Below are 18,342 nucleotides of genomic sequence, written 5' to 3' on the forward strand. Positions count from 1 at the left end.
GACCTTGGAGACTCTTACTTTAGTAGTCATAGAAACCAGGACAGTCCCTCTTTTTTAGGAAAATGTTCTTGTTTTTTTTTGAAGAACATGGTCTATAGAAAGTTACTAAAACCTATTTCGGTAATCAAACAGTCCTACACTTCTCTATAGATGAGAAAACTTGGAGACCTTCCGATAAAACCTCAAAAGACTGAAGTGGTACCTTCAGTGATGCTTTTAGAAGATTGTTTGCTTCAATTTGCTGTTCTAATGTTAGCATCCTCACTCAGGTCAACGCAAGAGCATTGAGACAATTTTCCCATCCACCACTCTGCTGGATGAGGCAATGTGTGTGGGTGTCAGACTCTCATTTGCCCAAATGACTCAACCACTGCCAGCTCACCCATAGCTGGAGATCCTGTGGCTATTGGAAGAAATGCTACAGTCACACTGGAAGCTAATGTGCAACAAACAGATGAGGTCATCAGAACCTGAGAAGAACCTGGGGTGAACTGACTTCAATGGCACTACCCCTTATATGGTGCAGTGGTCTGCTTTGAGGATAATGGCTCTGTTCTTGATGCTGGACAGAGATAAGGAAAGATATAGAATGAAATTTCAGGTATTAGGCAGATTACCTACAGGTATCAAGTGTTGGTAAGCTTCCTTTATCTTGTTGAATTAGAATTATTCAGGCAATTAGATATGAAGTGGATGTCACCAGTAGGAGGAGAGAACTGGACCAGCATGCACTGCCTTAGAATAAAAGGACATTCCTTTGGAACAGAGATGAAGAGGCAGTTCTTTGGAACACCCAGGTGTTGAATCTGTCGAATTAATTGCCACAGATGCTGTGGAAGCCACTCCATTGAATATACTTATCGGGGAAGTTGATAGGTTCTTGATTAATAAGGGTGTTGAAGACCCTTTGTCACAAGTGGATAGAAAAACCAAAGCATTATTAAACTGCAGGGAATGTGGGCATTGGAAATGGTGAGGTTGCTGATAGTTTAAACTGGGCCTCATTGTAACATGAGGATAAACTGTAAACCAGATTATCTGGTCAATGAATGAATGAATGGGGGCAGTTAGAGAATGGCAAAAGAACAGCAACTAAAGAATGTAGGAGTTATGTAATGCAGAGCAGGAAGACCTCCTTGGTAGGTCAGGCTGGCCATGTCCTTCGCTCCCAGAGGGGGAAAAGAGCAGAAGGAAAAATATACAAACAAACTGAGCCAGTAACACAGATGGATGACTGATAAAATCAGAGAAATCAAGTTATCTTGAGGTATAGCATTCATTATTGAGTTCAAGAAGGGTATACTTTATCCAGATGGAAGATATGGTGCTGTTCTTCAAGTTTGTCTTGGGCCTCATTGTAACTGTGCAGGAGGAGGCCATTGATTGATAGGTCGGATGGGAGTAGTGTGGAGCATTAAAGTGGTAGGCAACAGGAAGTTCAGGGAGGCCACTGCAAACTGAATACACTACATGTTATGCCAAATTTGTGTTTGGTTTCTCTAAAATAGAAAATTCTGAAGACCAAATGCAGTACTCTGGCTTGGAAGAAGAGCAAGTGAATTATTGCTTCAACTGTTTGGGTCCCTGGATAATAGTAAGAGTAGAGTGAAAGGACAAACATTGTCCATTTCAACCTGCAGTTGAAAGAGTTGTAGTTGGTGGAACAGAAGGGTGGATCAGGAAGTAGTGAAGAAAATAGTCCTTGTGAAGCAGTGAAAGCAGAGAAGGCAAGATTTGTCCAGTGATGAAATCTCTTTGAAGATGGCGATCATTGTGAAGAATGATCTGTTGATCATTCACCCTGAACTCACCTTCACATCGTTAATCTCTGACTCCTCTCTTCTTATTCTTGATCTCTCTATCTCTTTCCTTGTTCTGTCCCGGAGGAGAGAGCGTGTGAGCAGAGGCTAAGGATGTTGATGAGTTGGTATCAAGGGTTTTGTTATCAATGGTAGAGAGTTCCTGAAGGAAGAGGACATTTCAAAGACACCTATAAAAAATAGCTCAACATCAAAGCAAAAATGAGGGAGAGGGAGAAACTGGGAGAATGGAATGAAGTCCTTGTAGAAGGCATGGTGGAGCACAGAGCAGTTAAGATACCTATGGGAGTTGATAGGCTTCTAGCTGTTAGAGTCATAGGGCACTACTGCACAGAATCAGACCTTTTGGCCCAATGAATATACTGAGCTGTTATTCAGCCTAGTCCTATTGACCCCTACCTAGACCACAGCCTTCCAGACCCCTCCCATCCATACACCTACCCAAACTTCTTTTTTAAATTTTTTTAAATTAGTTTTTTCTATACATTTTACAAATTAAAAAAACCCCAAATCACAATAAGGAACATTGATACAGTGCAAAATTAAGCATACAATGACAATATGCTACAAAGGAAGAGAATTTAACAAAAAAGCACCTAAATTAAAGACAAGTAAACTTAGTATCCTCCCCAAGCCTCACAACACAAAAAAAAACTCCAGACCAACCACAACACAATATAGAGAATATAACTCAGGACAATCAAACTCCCAGACTGTGAATACACTTAGCAACAGAGGATAATAATGCCTACTACCAGAAAAAAAAGGGAGCTGAAAGCAAGGGACCGAAAAGAAAAAAAAACCCTAGTCAAGAGGAAGGTTATGAAAGTACTCGATAAAAGGTCCCCAGACTTTATGGAACTTTAGATCCGAATTAAGAACTGAGTAATGAATTTTTTCGAGGTCCAAGCAGGTCATAATGTCGTTAAGCCATTGAGCATGGGTGGGCGGGGCAACATCTCTCCATCTAAGGAGGATCAAGCGTCTAGCCAGGACAGAGGCAAAGGATAGTATTCGGCATTTGGTCGGACCCAGACATAAATCTGTCTTGCCCCAGAAACCGAACAAAGCAATTAAGGGGTTTGGTTCTAGGTGCTGATTCAGAATATACGATAACGTAGTGAAGACATCTTTCCAAAATTTCTCCAAGCTAGGACAGAACCAGTACATATGAATGAGAGAGGCCCAAACTTCTTTTAAAAGTTGAAATTGAACTTGCATTCACCACTTCTCCTGGCAGCTCATTCTACACTCATACTACCATCTGACTGAAGAAATTTCCATCACGTTCCCCTTTCATCCTTAACCATGACCCCTAATTCTAGTTTCACCCAACCTTAGTGGAAAAAGCCTGCTTGCATTTACTCTTTCCACACCCTTCATAATTTTGTATATCTTTATTAAATCTCCCCTCATTTTCTTACGCTTCAGGTAAAAAATGTCCTAACATTCAAACTTTTCCTATAACTCAGGTCCTCAAGTCCCCGCAACACCATTGTAAATTTTCTCTGTACTCTTTCAGTCTTGTGATGCTAATAGCTGGCCTCTCTCCTGAGATAGAGAGATCAAGAAAAGGGAGGGGGGAGTCAGAGATTGATGATGTAAAGGTGAGTTCAGGGTGAATATTGGCCTCAAAAGTAAAGAAATTGTCAAGTTCTGTTTGATTACGGGAGGCAGCATTAATACAACCATTGATGGGCTGGGAGTGGGCTCAGGTAGAAATGAACTCAAAAACTGTCTCTCAAAAAAAAAAAGCAGGCCATCACTTGTACTCATGTAGTTGTCCATGTGGTTACACCTCTGATGTAGAGAAAGTGAGTGGTGTTGAGGGAGAAGTTGTTCAAGGGTGTGTAAGTTAATTCAACCAGGTAAATGTGTGTGCTGGTGGAGGAGGATTGGTTGGGCCTCTGTTCCAGGAAGAAGTGGACGGCCCTCAGACCATCCTGGTGTTTGAATGAGGTTTATTGAGATTGGACGTCTATAGTAAAGACTCAGTGTTTTACAACTTAAGGTAATTTGAGTTGATTCTGTATCAGTTGTCCTTCTGTGATATCAGCTCAGCTTGTTTGTATATTTTTCATTTTTAAAATGAGGTTTTAAGAATGGTGTAAAAGTGGCATAACAAAGTAGTGTCCATGGGTTCACGGACTGTTTAGAAATCTGATGACAGAGGGGAAGTAGCTGTTACTGAAACATTTAATGTAAGTTTTCAGGCTCCTGTACCTCCTCCCTGATGGTAGTAATGAGAAGAGGGATGGTGAGGTCTGTAGTGATGGATGCTACCTTCTTGAGGCATAACCTTTTGAATATGTCCTCAGTGGTGGGGAGGCTAGTGCCTGTAACGGAGCTGGCTGAGTCAATAAACCTCTGAGGTCTCTCTTATGAACGTGTGCATTGACGCTTCTGTACCAGATGGTGATGCAACCAGTTGAAATGCTCATCATGGTACATCTGTGTCATACCAGATCTCCTCAAACTCCCAATGAAGTAGAACTGCCTTTGTTGTGATTGCATCAATGTAGCGGGCCCAGGATAGACTCTCTGAGATGTTGATGCCCAGGTACTTGAAACCACTCACCCTTCTGACTTCTTATTCTTTCTTTGAGTGCAGGGTGTGCCCAGCCTGACCTGTCACGGAGGTCTTCCTGCTGTGCATTTCCACCTCCTACATTCTTCCGTCTCTGTTCTCCCTCTATAACTGCTCCCATTCACTCAGATAATCTTGTTCGCAACTTATCCCATGACCACCCAAGTTTACTCTGTCAGACCTGCCTCACAGCAGCTTTACAAGCTTCTTTGCTCTTCTTGCAGTTGTGATGAAAAATCTTGAACCAGTAATGTTAGCTCTGTTCCCATTAATAAAACAGGACCTCCTGCCTTTTCTGTTTCTTTTAAATTTCCAGCATCTGCAGTTCATGTTTTGCTTTCATGCATTGCAAATGAGTTTCATTCAGAGAAATCAACTCTTTTTCATCTTTGCTAACTCCAGGAAATACTTAAGATCTCTCCATGATTGATGCTCAGTTCACTATAAGCTTCTTCATGACTCCTTTGATTCTTGAATGATTGATGTGCAAACTCCGCTTCCCGGGATGCTTCTCCGCTCCCTAAGCCCCTAACAAGCTGATCAGTTTGCTTTTTCCTTATCGCTCCTGAGACCAGTTTATCAAAGCAGTGTTTAACTGGTATTCCTGGAATGGCATATCAGTGCAAATTCTGTTTCCAAGTGCCTTGACCATCATTCTAGAACAGGGATTCCCAACATGGGGTCCACAGACCCCTCAGTTAATGGTAGGGGTCTGTGGAATAAAAAAGGCTGCAAGCCCCTGTTCTAGAGTTTCTCCTCTATCGCAGAGCTCTGTACAGCCGCACTCAGTAACTTCGAAATATTTCTCTGTGCACACTTTTTTCACATGCTCAACAACATGATCTACATTTTCCAATCGCTGCTGTTCAATTATTGGCATTAATCTTAATTTAATCATACATGTATATAACACACGTAACCATATAATATATATAGAAACAAGACAACATTTCTCCAAACCTGGGGGTAAAACTTAGTATTACACATAACACACATATCATACAATAACCTGCGAAGGTAAGGATAAAATCTACAGATGAATCACACATAAATAACTAAAGTGCATTAATATTATATATTGTAAGGTATGGAACAGATTAACCAGTGACACTTTGAATACGATGCAGCAGGGAGTTCAGAATCCTAATGGCCTGGGGGAAGAAACTGTTTCCCATCCTGACCATTATTGTTTTTCTGCATCAGAGTCTCTTGCTTGATGGTAGAAAGTCAAAGAGGTTGTTGGATGGATGGGTGGGATCCTTAATAATACTAAGGGCTCTGCATATGCAGTGCTCCCGATAAGTGTCCCAGATGGATGGTTGGGGGACCTCTAAGATCCTCTCAGCTGTTCTCACAGTCCTTTGTAGGGCTTGACTGCTTGACTGCTCTCATACCAGATGGGGATGCAGCTTGTCAGGATGCTCTCAATGGTGCTCCTGTAAAACGTCATTAAGATGGGAGGGGTGTCCTTGCTTGCCTCAATATTCTTAGGAAGTGGAGTCACTGCTGTGCCTTCTTGTTTAGGGAGGTGATATGAAGGGACCAGGTGAGTTCATCCATGATGTGAACACCTAGGAACTTAACCCTCTCTACAGAGAAGCTGTGGGACGGTTGGTCTGCACCTTCCTGAAGTCCACAATCAGTTCCTTTGTCTTCTCCATGTTCAGGCTTAGTTTGTTCATCTCACACCAAGCCACCAGCCGCTCCACTCCCTCTCTATACTCATTCTCGTCACTGTTCTTGACAAGGCCAGCCACTGTTATGTCATCCGTGAACTTGATGACATGGTTTGAGCTGGGACTAGAGACATTGCTGCCCGCATAGAGTGACTGTGGCCTTACTGTTAAGAAGATTTGTGCTGAGTTGCATTCAAAACCAGGTCACAGCAATTGACTTTAAGTTGGCTCATAAAGTTAAAATCTAGATATGTGCCATTGTAGTTTAGGGTAGAGGGAGTATGTGTCGCTGTTTCATATTATAATCAGCATCATTGACTGAAAAAATCCTCTGGATTTGTTGTTTTCCTTCAGTTAAACATATTCTATGAAAACAAGTTATTGTTCTATTGTAAACCGAATCTTCCTAGCATGCTCATTCATTCCATCTATCCCCTCACTGTTTCAAAATCATTCATGGAGTGAGTGGGCTGTCTAAACTAAATGAAGAAAGTTAAGACAAAATCCGTTCATGTTTCATCCTGTAATAATTGTAGTATACTTTTAAAAAATCTGTGTGCGTGCACAATAAAATGCACTTACTCTGTTCCTAATGTTTATATTATCTTCAAATCCACATTAAATAGAATGAGCTGCGGCTGTAAAGAACTTCTGGTCATCACCGAATCTGTTTGTCCTCAGGATGTGTGCAGGCAGTTCAGGTAACAGTGAAGGACAGCCACGTGAATGGAACAGAAGGAGGGAGTGCGACCTTGCTGTGTACGTACAAAACTGTGGACGGTGACTCATCTGATCTGAACATCCAATGGACAGTCGTGCCAAGCCAGCCCGGTTCACACAAGCAGGTAAATGCAATTCCAGGGTCAGAGGTAAAATTCCTGGCCTTGCCATTTGTAAGCGCAGTGGAGTGGGAGCTAGAGAGCTCTGCTGTAGATTCTCCTGGATGGGCCAGGGTAGGGTGATAATGTAATAGGGACATCTTCAATATATCCATGTGGAAGAAAATGTATAATAACTTGAGTTCTTCTCACCACAACCCCATCTCCCTCACCAGGATGAGCAGCCTCTACATATGTCTAAGATATAGGAGCAGAAGTAGGCCATTTATCCCATTCAGTCTGCTCTGCCATTCAATCATGGGCTGATCCAATTTTTCCAGTCATCCCCACTCCCCTGACCTCACCCCATACCCCTTGATGCCCTGCCTAATCAAGAACCTATCTATCTCTGCCCTAAATACACCCAATGACCTGGTCTCCATAGCCGCCCACGGCAACCAACTGCACAGACCCACCATCCTCTGACCAGAGCAATTTCTCTGCACCTCAGCTCCAAAAGCTTGTCCCTCAATCCCGAAGCTGTGTCCTCCTGTCCCAGAATCCCCCACCATGGGAAATAACTTTGCCATATCTAAACTGTTCTGGTGCTTTAACATACTGAATGTTCCTATGAGATCTCCCCTCATTCTCCTGAACTCCAGGGAATACAGCCCAAGAGCTGCCAGACATTCCTCATACGGTAACTCTCTCATTCCTGGAACCATTATCGTGAATCTTCTCTGAACCCTCTCCAAAGTCAGTATATCCTTTCTAAAATAAAGAGCCCAAAACTGCACACAGTTCTCTGTGTGGTCTCACGAGTGCCTTATAGAGCCTCAACATCACTGCATATTCATGTGCCTATCCGAGAGCCTTTTAAATCTGTTTATTTTATCTGCCCCTGCTACTGCCCCAGGCAGCACCTACCAAACCCCCGACATTATCTGTGTGGAAAAACTTGCCCATCTCATTTAACGCCCACGAGACCATAAATATAGGAACAGAATTAGGCTATTTGCTCGATGGAGTCTGTTGCCATTTCATCACGGCAGATCCATTTTTGCTGTCGACCCTGATCTCCTGCCTTCTGTCCATATCTCTTCATGCCCCGAGAAATTAGGAATATATCAGCCTCTGCCCTCTGCCTTGAGTATACCGTATGTAGGGACGTGGTCCCTAAGGTGAAGTCCACGGATTCGCAGCTCTCCGGCTGAAGAGATGACCCCTCATCTCCGTTCCATAAGGACACCCCTTGTTCTGTGGCTGTGTCCTCTGGTCTGGGACTCACCGACCAGAGAAAACATCATCTCCAGCCTTCCAACATTCGATAGGTTTCAAACTTATTGCCCTCCCACCTTAGACCCACTTTCAAGGAATCAACAACTTATGTTCTCCATATTATTTATTTATTTTTGTTATTTTTGCACAATTTGCACTCTTTTTAATGTTGAATTTTTGAGTGTCTTTGTTGTTTGTTTTTCATAAATTCCATTGTATTCGTTTAATTTCCTGTAAATGAATCTTAGTATGGGGAATATAGACAGACTTTGATAATATATTTACTTTGAACTTTAACTGCATGCCCTCTCACATTTGAAATTTCTTCCCTGCATAAAAGATTCTGTGTGTATTAAATGAACCTGATCCATGCCTTTGTTTTTATATTCTATACCTCTAGAAATGAATCCCAACATTGCATTCGCCTTCTTTACAACCGACTCAACCTGGAGGTTAACTTTCAGGGTATCTTGCACAAGGACTCCCAAGTCCCATTGCATCTCTGCATTTTGAATTCTCTCCCCATCTAAATATAGTCTGCCCGTTTATTTCTTCCACCAAAGTGCATAACCATACACTTCCCAACATTGTATTAGATTTGCCACTTCTTTGCCCATTCCCTAAACTATTTAAATCTCTCTGCAGGCTCCCTGTTTCCTTAACACTACCCACTCCTTCACCTTCTTTGTATCATTGGCAAATTTAGCCACCAGTGCATTAATCCCAAAGTCCAAATCATTGACATACATCGTGAAAAGCAGCAGCCCCAACACCAACCCCTGTGGATCTCCACTGGTAATTGGCAGCCAGCCAGAATAGGGTCACTTTATTCCCACACTCTGTTTTCTGCCGACCAGCCAATACTCTACCCATGCTGGTAACTCCCCTGTAACTCCATGGGCTCTTATCTTGCTAAGCAGCCTCATGTGCGGCACCTTGTCAAAGGCCATCTGAAAATCCAAGTACACCACGTCTACTGCATCTCCTTTGTCTACCCTGCTTATAAATTCCTCAAAGAATTGCAGTAGGTTAGTCAGGCAGGATTTTCCTTTCAGGAAACCATGCTGGCTTTGGCCTATCTTGTCATGTGCCTCCAGGTACTCCGAAATCTCAGCCATAACATTCGATTCCAACAGCTTCCCAACCACTGATGTCAGGCTAACAAACCTATAGTTTCCTTTCTTCTGCCTCCCACCCTTCTTAAATAGCAGAGTACCATTTGCAATTTTCCAGTCATCTGGTACAATGCCAGAATCTATTGATTCTTGAAAGATCATTGTTAATGCCTCTGCAATCTCTCCAGCTACTTCCTTCAGAACCCAAGGGTGCATTCCATCAGGTCCAGGAGATTTATCCACCCTCAGACCATTAAGCTTCCTGAGCCTTCTCAGTCGTAATTTTTACTGCACAGATTTTACTCCCTGACACTCTTGAATGTCCAGTATACTGCAGACATCTTCCATTGTGAAGACTGATGTAAAATACGCATTCAGTTCCTCTGCCATCTCTGCGTCTCTCATTACAATATCTCCAGTGTCATTTTGTATTGGCCCTATCTCTACCCTTGACTCTGTTTTACCGTTTTATATACTTAAAAAAACTTTTAGTATCTTCTTTGATATTAGTCGCCAGCTTCCTCTCATAATTCAACTTTTCCTTTCAAATGACCTTCTTAGTTTCCTTCTGCAAGTTTTTAAAAGCTCCCCAATCCTAGCTCTGGCTTCTTTGTATGCCCTCTCTTTTGCTTTTACTTTGGCTGTGATTTCACTTGTCAGCCATGGTAGTGTCCTTCTTCCCTTTGAAAATTTCTTCTTATTTAGAATATATCTGTCTTGCACTTCCCTCATTTTCACAGAAACTCCAGCCATTGCTGCTCTGCTGTCTTTCCTGCAAACGTCCCTTTCCAGTCAACATTCAGCCAGTTCCTCTCTCATGCCATTGTAATTTCCTCTATTCCACTGAAATACTGACACATTGGATTTTATTTTCTCCCTCTCAAATTTCAATGTGAACTTGATCATATTGTGATCACTGTTCCCTAAGTGTTCCTTAACCTTAAGCTCTCTTATCACCACCGGATCCTTGATATTTTAGACATTAAATTAGATTGTACTTAAATCTCTTAAAATTAACAACAAAGTGATGTTTTAAATAGATGCTAGATAGACACAACTTACTTTCAGTTTCACCTTTGATATCAGTCTGGTGGTTTTTGAGAGAGTGTATCCTAAATGGAACATATCAGCTGGTCACTGGGACATTGCTTCCTCAATTTTGGTTTTCAGTTTCCCTCAGGGCTAACATTGCTTTGGACTTTTAAATAAACTTTGTACCCATGCAGTAGTTTGTAGATTTTAACTTGTAGGTTTAAATTGCACAGTTAAATCTCTTCATATCTACACAGCCAAGAAGTTACTGCCTTTTGGAATGTTATTGTTTTGACTGATTTAGTTTTAATAGGTAACATCATTCTTCACCACAAATTAGTTTCAAATACAGTAGGTCTGTGCACTCACTTGATCAAAAGTAAGGTCATTGTTTTGCATTGTTTTACTGTGATGGTTATTCTCTTTCCAAGGCCAGTGAGGCTTTTTGCTAAACTCAGCTTTCTAGGACAGCTGCATGACCCTTCCAAAGGGTCAGAGTTGTTGGGATAAAGTTAAAATTTTAATAACTATTCTTTGCTCAGAATTTTTGTTATGAACAAGAACTAGTCCCCAGTGCTTAATGTAAATTGCACGTGGCAATCCATTTGAAGCTGGAGGCACAGCTTTGCAAAGTGTCTCCATTAACCAAACACATGACCATAGGCTCTGTCACCTAGCATGGTTACTAGTTGGGGTGTTTGTATAGTCGGGGGGGGGGTTGCTGTCAGCCCTTCACAACAATAACTGTGGATGTTTTGGGAACTCTGTCACCAAAAGCTTTGGGATCATCTGTGTGATAGCAAAGATATTTGGAAAACTTCACATACGGATGATGTCATCCAGTAGAGAACAGTATAAATACCATCACCCGTTTAGGGATTACAGTATTAGGAATGGCAAAGAGAACAACAGAAGGATGGGGTTACAGAAAGAAGAATTAGAATTCATTCCTCAGCCTTCAGTTTCTGCAACGGACAACTGATTCGTCTGCAACTTGTTGGTATGCTCTGCTAGTTTGTAAGAATTATACCTGTATTTGGAAATCCTTTGTAGTTTGTAAATCTTGTGTAAATTGGAAATATTTTAGAAATTAGAAATCCTTTCTGAGTGCTAAGCAGGTGTTAATAATTATTTGTTTGAGTTTGAACATGCATAATTAAAAATGAAATATCTGTGTTTAAACTATTTCATCAGCTGGAATCATCTTCTCCTTGGTGGGTCCCAGCACTCAAGCTGTTAACATTTACAGCCAAACCTGACCCCCGAGACCAGACAGGGAATTGAGCTAGTCCTTGAAGAGTAGGTGGATACAGTATAACCTCCATATAGTAACAGTACCTGTGCATGGGGCTCCAATCTTCTTTTGAGCTTAGGGCTCTGGGCAGGACAATACCATTACATGACTTAAAGACATTAAGTATTGCAGCAGGTAGTACAGGGAAGAGTGATGTGTGTTGCTGGAGCAATAGACTACAAGATGATTCTAAGGATATTACTAAAGAAAAATACAGTTTCCCACTGATTCTCCCCATCCCTCCATTCCATCTGATCTGCACTCCAGTCTGATTGAATGTGGTTACTCTACCTGTAAGCAGGTGAAGTGACCCTTTACTGTTCCTAAACCTTTGTTTCTCACATGTATCTTTCCATGTTGAGATGTATTTTAGGTTTCATGACATTTCTATGTTCATGCAATGAGCACTTCTTTATTCTGCAATAGGCTGGGATGAGTCTGAATGTTTGTTGAAAGTAATGGCTTGGACAATATAAAAAGTAGTTTTGAGAATAGGGATAAAGCTTGCCCCACAATGGTGCAGATAGTTGGGTCAATTCAGCAGTCAGGCCCTCTTCAAGCAGCATTTGCTCTTCAAGGAAAAAAAATTGCTAGTGGATCTTTAAGACCAAAAATGCTGTTAATTATTCAGTCACAGCTTGCACTCACTGGCCGTTAGCTGGGTGTAAAGGAGGTGCATGTTATCGATGTACATCCAGATTATTTAACACACTCAGGAGAGCTCAGAAGGGAATATTGCTGAGTGAGATCTAAACTAATACCACCTACTGTAATTCCATCTTTATTGACCCAAAGCAATACATTTAGCTAAATCAATGTTGTGGGATATTCAATTGTATAGTATGACAAAATATTATACAGCAAGCTATCCAACTAGCACATTTCTACCCAAATCCAACAGAGCTCCTGTCCTACTGGTTATATTATGGATGAGAGCAGCGTGATGCATTGTCCCCAGACGGCACACATATTTGATAAACGAGGATTTTGTAGCCAACAGTTAGAGGTAAGTTCTGTCTCTATGTTGGTGGACAGACTAATAACACACAATGTTGTAATGCACCCCTCCAAATTCTCCATTTTGAATCTTATGTCCATGGGGTACATACTTAGCTTGCAAAATGTGCACAGATATGATGCTTCTTAAGTCAAGGATGTAATGTTGAGACTTTATAAAGCACTGGTGAGGCCTCACTTGTAGTATTGTGAGCAGGTTTGGGCTCCTTATCTGAGAAAGGATGTGCTGACACTGGAGAGGATTCAAAGGAGGTTCACGGATATGATTCCAGGCTTGACTGGCTTGTCAAGTGAAGAGCATTGGATGGCTCTGGCCCTGTATTCTGAATGAGGGGTGACTTCATGGAGACCTGTCAAATGGTGAAAAGCTTTGATGGAGTGGATGTTTCCTATGGTGGGAGAGTCAAAAACCAGAGGACACAGCCTCAGAATAGAGGGGCGTCCTTTTAAAACGGAGATGAGGAGAATTTTCTTTAGTCACAGGGTGGACAATCTGTGGAATTATTTGCCACAGGCAGCTGTGGAGGCCTCATCTTTATGTATATTTAAGGCAAAGGTTGATAAATTTTCGACTGGTCAGGGCATGAAGGGATATGGAGAGAAGGCAGGAGATTGGGGCTGAGAAGAAAAATGATCAGCCATGATGAATTGGCGGAGCAGACTCAATGGGCCATTTGACCAAATTCTGGCTCCTATATCTAATGGTCTTATGGACCAAGTCAACAACCTTATCTTCCCGTGAACAACCTAGCTACAATCACGTAGTCACTTTTGGAAAATACATTTGCAAGCATGCTCATAGCCTAACAAAAGAGAAGTAACAATTTATGCCATCCAGATAATCATTCTTTCAAAGTTCAAAATAAATTTATTATCAAAGTACTTGTATGTTACTTACAACCCTGAGATTTGTTTTCTTGTGGACATAGTCAGTGAATACAAGAACCATAATAGAATCAATGAAAGACTGCCCCCAACAGGAGGGACACACAACCAATGTGCAAAAGAAAACAAACTCTGCAAATGCAGAAGAAAACTATAACAAATAAGCAAGAAATACTGAGAACATGAGACGAAAAGTCCTTGATAGGTCGTGGGAAGTGTTCAGTGATGGGGCAAGTGAAGATATTCCCACTGGTTCAAAAGCCTGATAGCTGAGGTGTAATAACTTTTCCTGAATCTGATGGGGTGAGGCTGTTGTACATTCTTCCCGATGGAAGCTTTGAGAACAGAGCATGACCTGGGTGGTGGGGGTCTCTGATGATGGATGCTGCTTTTCTCCAACAGCACTCCATGTAGATGTGCTCAATGGTGGAAGGGCTTTCCCTGTGATGGACTGGCCCGTATCCATTTCTTTTCCATTCAAGGGTATTAGTGTTTCCATACCAGGCTATGACGCAACCACTTAATATTCACTCCATCACAGAAGTTCATCAAAGTTTTAGATGTCATGCCAAATCTTCTCAAACATCTAAGGAAGTAGAGGTGCTGCCATGCTTTCTTTGTAATTGCATTTATGTGTTGGCTCATGACATGCCCTCTGAAATGATGATACCTCTGCTACCCCGATGAGGACTGGCTCATGGACCTCTGGTTTCCTTCTCCTGAGCTCCCTGGTCTTGTTGATGAGGCCAGTCATTTGTAGGTTCTGTCATCTTAGTATCGCCACTGTTGGTTGAGCCAGTTACTTCATCTAGTGCCAGTGTAGACAAGATACAGGGTAACAGCACAATAAGATCTGTTAAGATTATAAGAGACTGAACGTATTAAATTTTAAAACTGCACTTGTAGAATGAAGAAAGGTTTTTCAGTCCAGAAGTCATTCTATAGCCTATAGCAGAAGTTGGGCAACCTGCCACTGTTCAAGTAGGAGGGAATTAACTGTGCATTCATCTCATTCAATTTGCATAGCAAAGAAAGGCAACTCTTAATGGCAAAAAAATGCAAGCAAAAGAGAATTTCAATTTCAAAATTGGTGAAGTGAATGACCCATATAATATTAAATACTGTCTTGATGAATGAATTGTTTTGTGTTCTTAAAGAAGAGAATGGGACAACTATTTGAATGTTTTGGGAAATCTCCATTCCTGTTGATTGTGCTAGTAAAGAAGGACAGACTTGCATTTACTTAGTGTGTGTGGTGAACTAGATATACCTGTCTGACTGCTCCTGTGGCTCCTCCCACAGACCCTGCTGACTGCTCCTGTGGCTCCTCCCACAGACCCCTGTATAAAGGCGACTGTGGGCTGCTGCTCTCCCTCATTTTCCCCAGGATGTAGTGCTGTTTATTCTTCCAGTCAATAAAAGCCGATATCTCACTTCCTAAGTCTCAGCGTGAGTTATTGATGGTGCATCAGTGTGTTCATGGCTTAAGGACATCCCTAAGAGCTGTACGTCCACTGAGTACTTTAGAAGAGATGTCATTGTTACAGTTTAGAACACTGTAATAGCCACATGCAGCAATGTTTTAATGACCAGACGATCTGTTGGTCAAGTAGGAAGACTCCTCTGCTTTTCATGGACACTCTGGTATCTGAGCATTTTTTCTTGCATTGAATGTAGCCTGTGTTCAGTGATGTGAATGGATAGAGCTATACTTCTGAAAGAAAAGTAGTTAATTAGCTTTACACAAACAGAGCAATGCCAGCGGAGTAATGATTAACCAACAAAACTGGAATTTATAGCAGGGGACTTGACTGACATATTTTGAAAAGGGAGAAACTAAACATAGAAGGAGATCAACATAGGTGGGAGAAAGGGGAAAAAGTCATAGACGTGCTTTTATGTGTCCATGCTCCTGAGGGGAATCTCTTCATTGTACCTATCATCTTCCAAACCCTAAAGACTCAATGCCGCACCTTCCAAACCTTCTGAATGCTGAAGTATTAGAGTTGCTGGTCTGGGCCAAGCTACAGAGATGGAGGCAGAAGAGAAGGACTGGAAGAGCAAGAATTTGAAAACTGTGGTCTTACCTGAAGTTCCTCATTCCAAATGATCACCAGCTCCAAACTTACTACGTTCAAAAGTATCAAAAGCAGTGTTCTTGAGTAAAGTAACAGGATGTGGCCTGAGAAACTTTGACAGTTTTAAAATTAAAAAAAAAAAAAAAATTGGGAGGTTACAAGTTATGTGTTTCAACAACACACACAAAATTGCTGGTGGAGCGCAGCAGGCCAGTCAGCATCTATAGGGAGAAGCACTGTCGATGTTTCGGGCCGAGACCCTTCGCCAGGACATGTGTTTCAACATGTTGTTCTACTGACTACCGTGTGATTAGTATTGCAATGGGGCAAATGTGTTGCTGACTACAACTGCCCCTAAAATTAAGACCAAATTTGAAATTGTTGTGAGCATTTGAATCGCAGTAGATTTATCAAAAGTTTAGTGAGTTTGGACAAACTTGGGTTGTTTTCTCTGGAGCTTTGGAGGCTGAGGGGAGATCTGATAGAGGTTTATATCATTATGAGAGGCATAGGTAGAACAGATAAACAGACTTTTTTCCAGGGTGTAAATGTTGAATACTGGAGGGCCTTGTTTTGAGGTGAGTGGGTGGAAGCTTGAAGATGATTGGTGTGGTAAATTTTTTTCACAGAGAGTGCTAAGTGCCTGGAATGAGCTGCCAGCTATGGTAGCAGAAGCTGACATGATAGTGGTGTTGGTGGGGCACTTTAACAGACATAGAAGTGTACAGAGAATTGAGGAATTTGGATTATGTACAAGCAGATGGGACAGTTTAATGGTTGGCGCAGAAGACAAAGGTCAAAGTGCCTGTTCCTGGCACGTACTGTTCTGTGTGTCAGTCGTAGTTTCACATTAAGGGACAATGTACTGTGAAGAGTTCTCTTGGCTTTGATGAACAACGTTTCTTAACTATAATTTCTTCATAGATTCCTCAGCTGAATGAGGATAGCATTTCTATTCCTTGCACAAACAGTCTTGTAGGTTGATGATGTGTCAGCTGGTGCTAAATTAGAACAACTTTTATTTTATGACAAACACGAGATTCTACAGATGCTGGAAATCCAAAGCAACACACATAAAACACTGGAGGAACTCTGCAGGCCAGGCAGCATCTATGAAAAAGAGTAGACAGTTGACATTTTGGGCCGAGACCCTTCTTCAGGACCTGATGGTCTACTCATTTCCATAGATGCTGCCTGACCTGTTGAGTTCCTTGAGTGTTTTGTATATGTTACTTTCTATTTTATAAGCTTGTGGCTTCCAGGAAATAATTGAAAGAATCTACTGATCTGAACTGAGTTCAACTCATTCTTCAAGAGACATCTAAGAAATGCCTTTATTAAGAAGGTAGCTGAAATACAAATCAATTTTTTCAAGGCCTATAGTGGATTTGGCTGACCTGTAACCACACAGTTTAGAGCTCCCTCTGAAAGTACACCTTATAATTACTATTCTTTTATCCTTTATAGCAACAAGCCTTAGACTTACTTATGCAGAGTGGCCTCTTTATCTCCTTATGAGGGAGTTGTCATGCAAAGTGCCTGGCACAAAGAGAATACTCAAACAATAGTATCTTTTCATAGGAGAAATCAAACAATGCTGTTCAAAACAAAGAAATTCCATATAGCACTGCTATACCCAGCAGCCTTTTTATCAAACACCCCTGATTGCATTTACAAATATATTGGGTGTGTTGTGTGCAATCAACACACAACGCTAAATTCCTAACTTCTGGAACCACCTCATGAATTCTCCATTTCTTCAACTCAGTTAGTTTAAGATTAAACAGATTTCTGATTTTTTTTTCCAGTTTGAATCCCTTGCCTGAAAACCTTTTTTGCAGATCAGACTAAATGTCAAATATTTTAACTGTTAATTTACATATATTATGATCATCTAAAATATTTTCATTGGTTACTGATGGAATAATAAAACTTTTAACTTAGTTGAGGAGCTGCAGTCTTCACAAAACAAGTTTGTCAGATAGTTCTATTTGGAATGAAGGTGTTAATTTCTTCACACATGCTTAGGTTATTCGTCGTGATGGCGCAGCAGATAGCACTTGCACTGCAAAGGCCGCACTCTGGAATTGTCCCAGGAAATATGATACTGACTATTTTATTTAGAAACACCTACTTTCCCCTGAAAGGGTCTCAGTCTCAAGAACAGCATTGATCTTGGTTGATCCTTTTTGAGGATAAGAATGTAACTGTTGATGTCCAGTTCTTGCTGTTGTAGGCCCCAGCTTTACAAGCATATTGAGAGTTAAGACCAACTGTGCATATTGTGACTGCTTGTCTTCCTTTACAGATCTACTATTCTGCGGGCAATGTAACGTATATAAGTACAGAATTCAAAGGCAGGCTATTGGCAGCACAGAAGCCAGGAAATGCGTCCATTACCATTGAAAAACTGCGTCCTTCCGACTCTGGGAATTACATCTGTGAAGTTGAGAATCCACCGGACTTTCAAGGCAACAACATTGGATCAGTCATACTCACAGTTTTAGGTAGTGCACCACTCATCTCCACTGTTACAAAGTCTTTCTCCTTCAGTGTTGTGCCCTTCATGCTGAGGGATGTTAATGGTAGAATTTGGAACACATTTTATTGCAATTATCCAGTGTCTGAGCAAATATAGTTTGCATAAGTCTCTGCCTTAAAGTAACTCTCAGCTCTAACCTCAGAAGATCCAATATAGTGCACTACTGCATCATTTTTTCTACTTCACATGGCAACCATCCT

General features: G+C 41.4%; 1 protein-coding gene across 1 annotated transcript in view; it reads left to right on the forward strand.

The window, feature by feature from the left end:
- Positions 1–18,342, forward strand: part of LOC140734303 (V-set and immunoglobulin domain-containing protein 1-like) — a 46,858-nt gene that overhangs the window by 8,296 nt on the left and 20,220 nt on the right. Inside the window, exons 2-3 of the mRNA XM_073058082.1 lie at positions 6,765–6,928; positions 17,909–18,107. Of these exons, the coding sequence (XP_072914183.1) occupies positions 6,765–6,928; positions 17,909–18,107 (363 nt within the window). The remainder of the gene's footprint in view (positions 1–6,764; positions 6,929–17,908; positions 18,108–18,342) is intronic.

Source organism: Hemitrygon akajei, chromosome 10, assembly GCF_048418815.1.
Source record: "Hemitrygon akajei chromosome 10, sHemAka1.3, whole genome shotgun sequence".
In the NCBI taxonomy this organism is placed as follows: Eukaryota; Metazoa; Chordata; class Chondrichthyes; order Myliobatiformes; family Dasyatidae; genus Hemitrygon; species Hemitrygon akajei.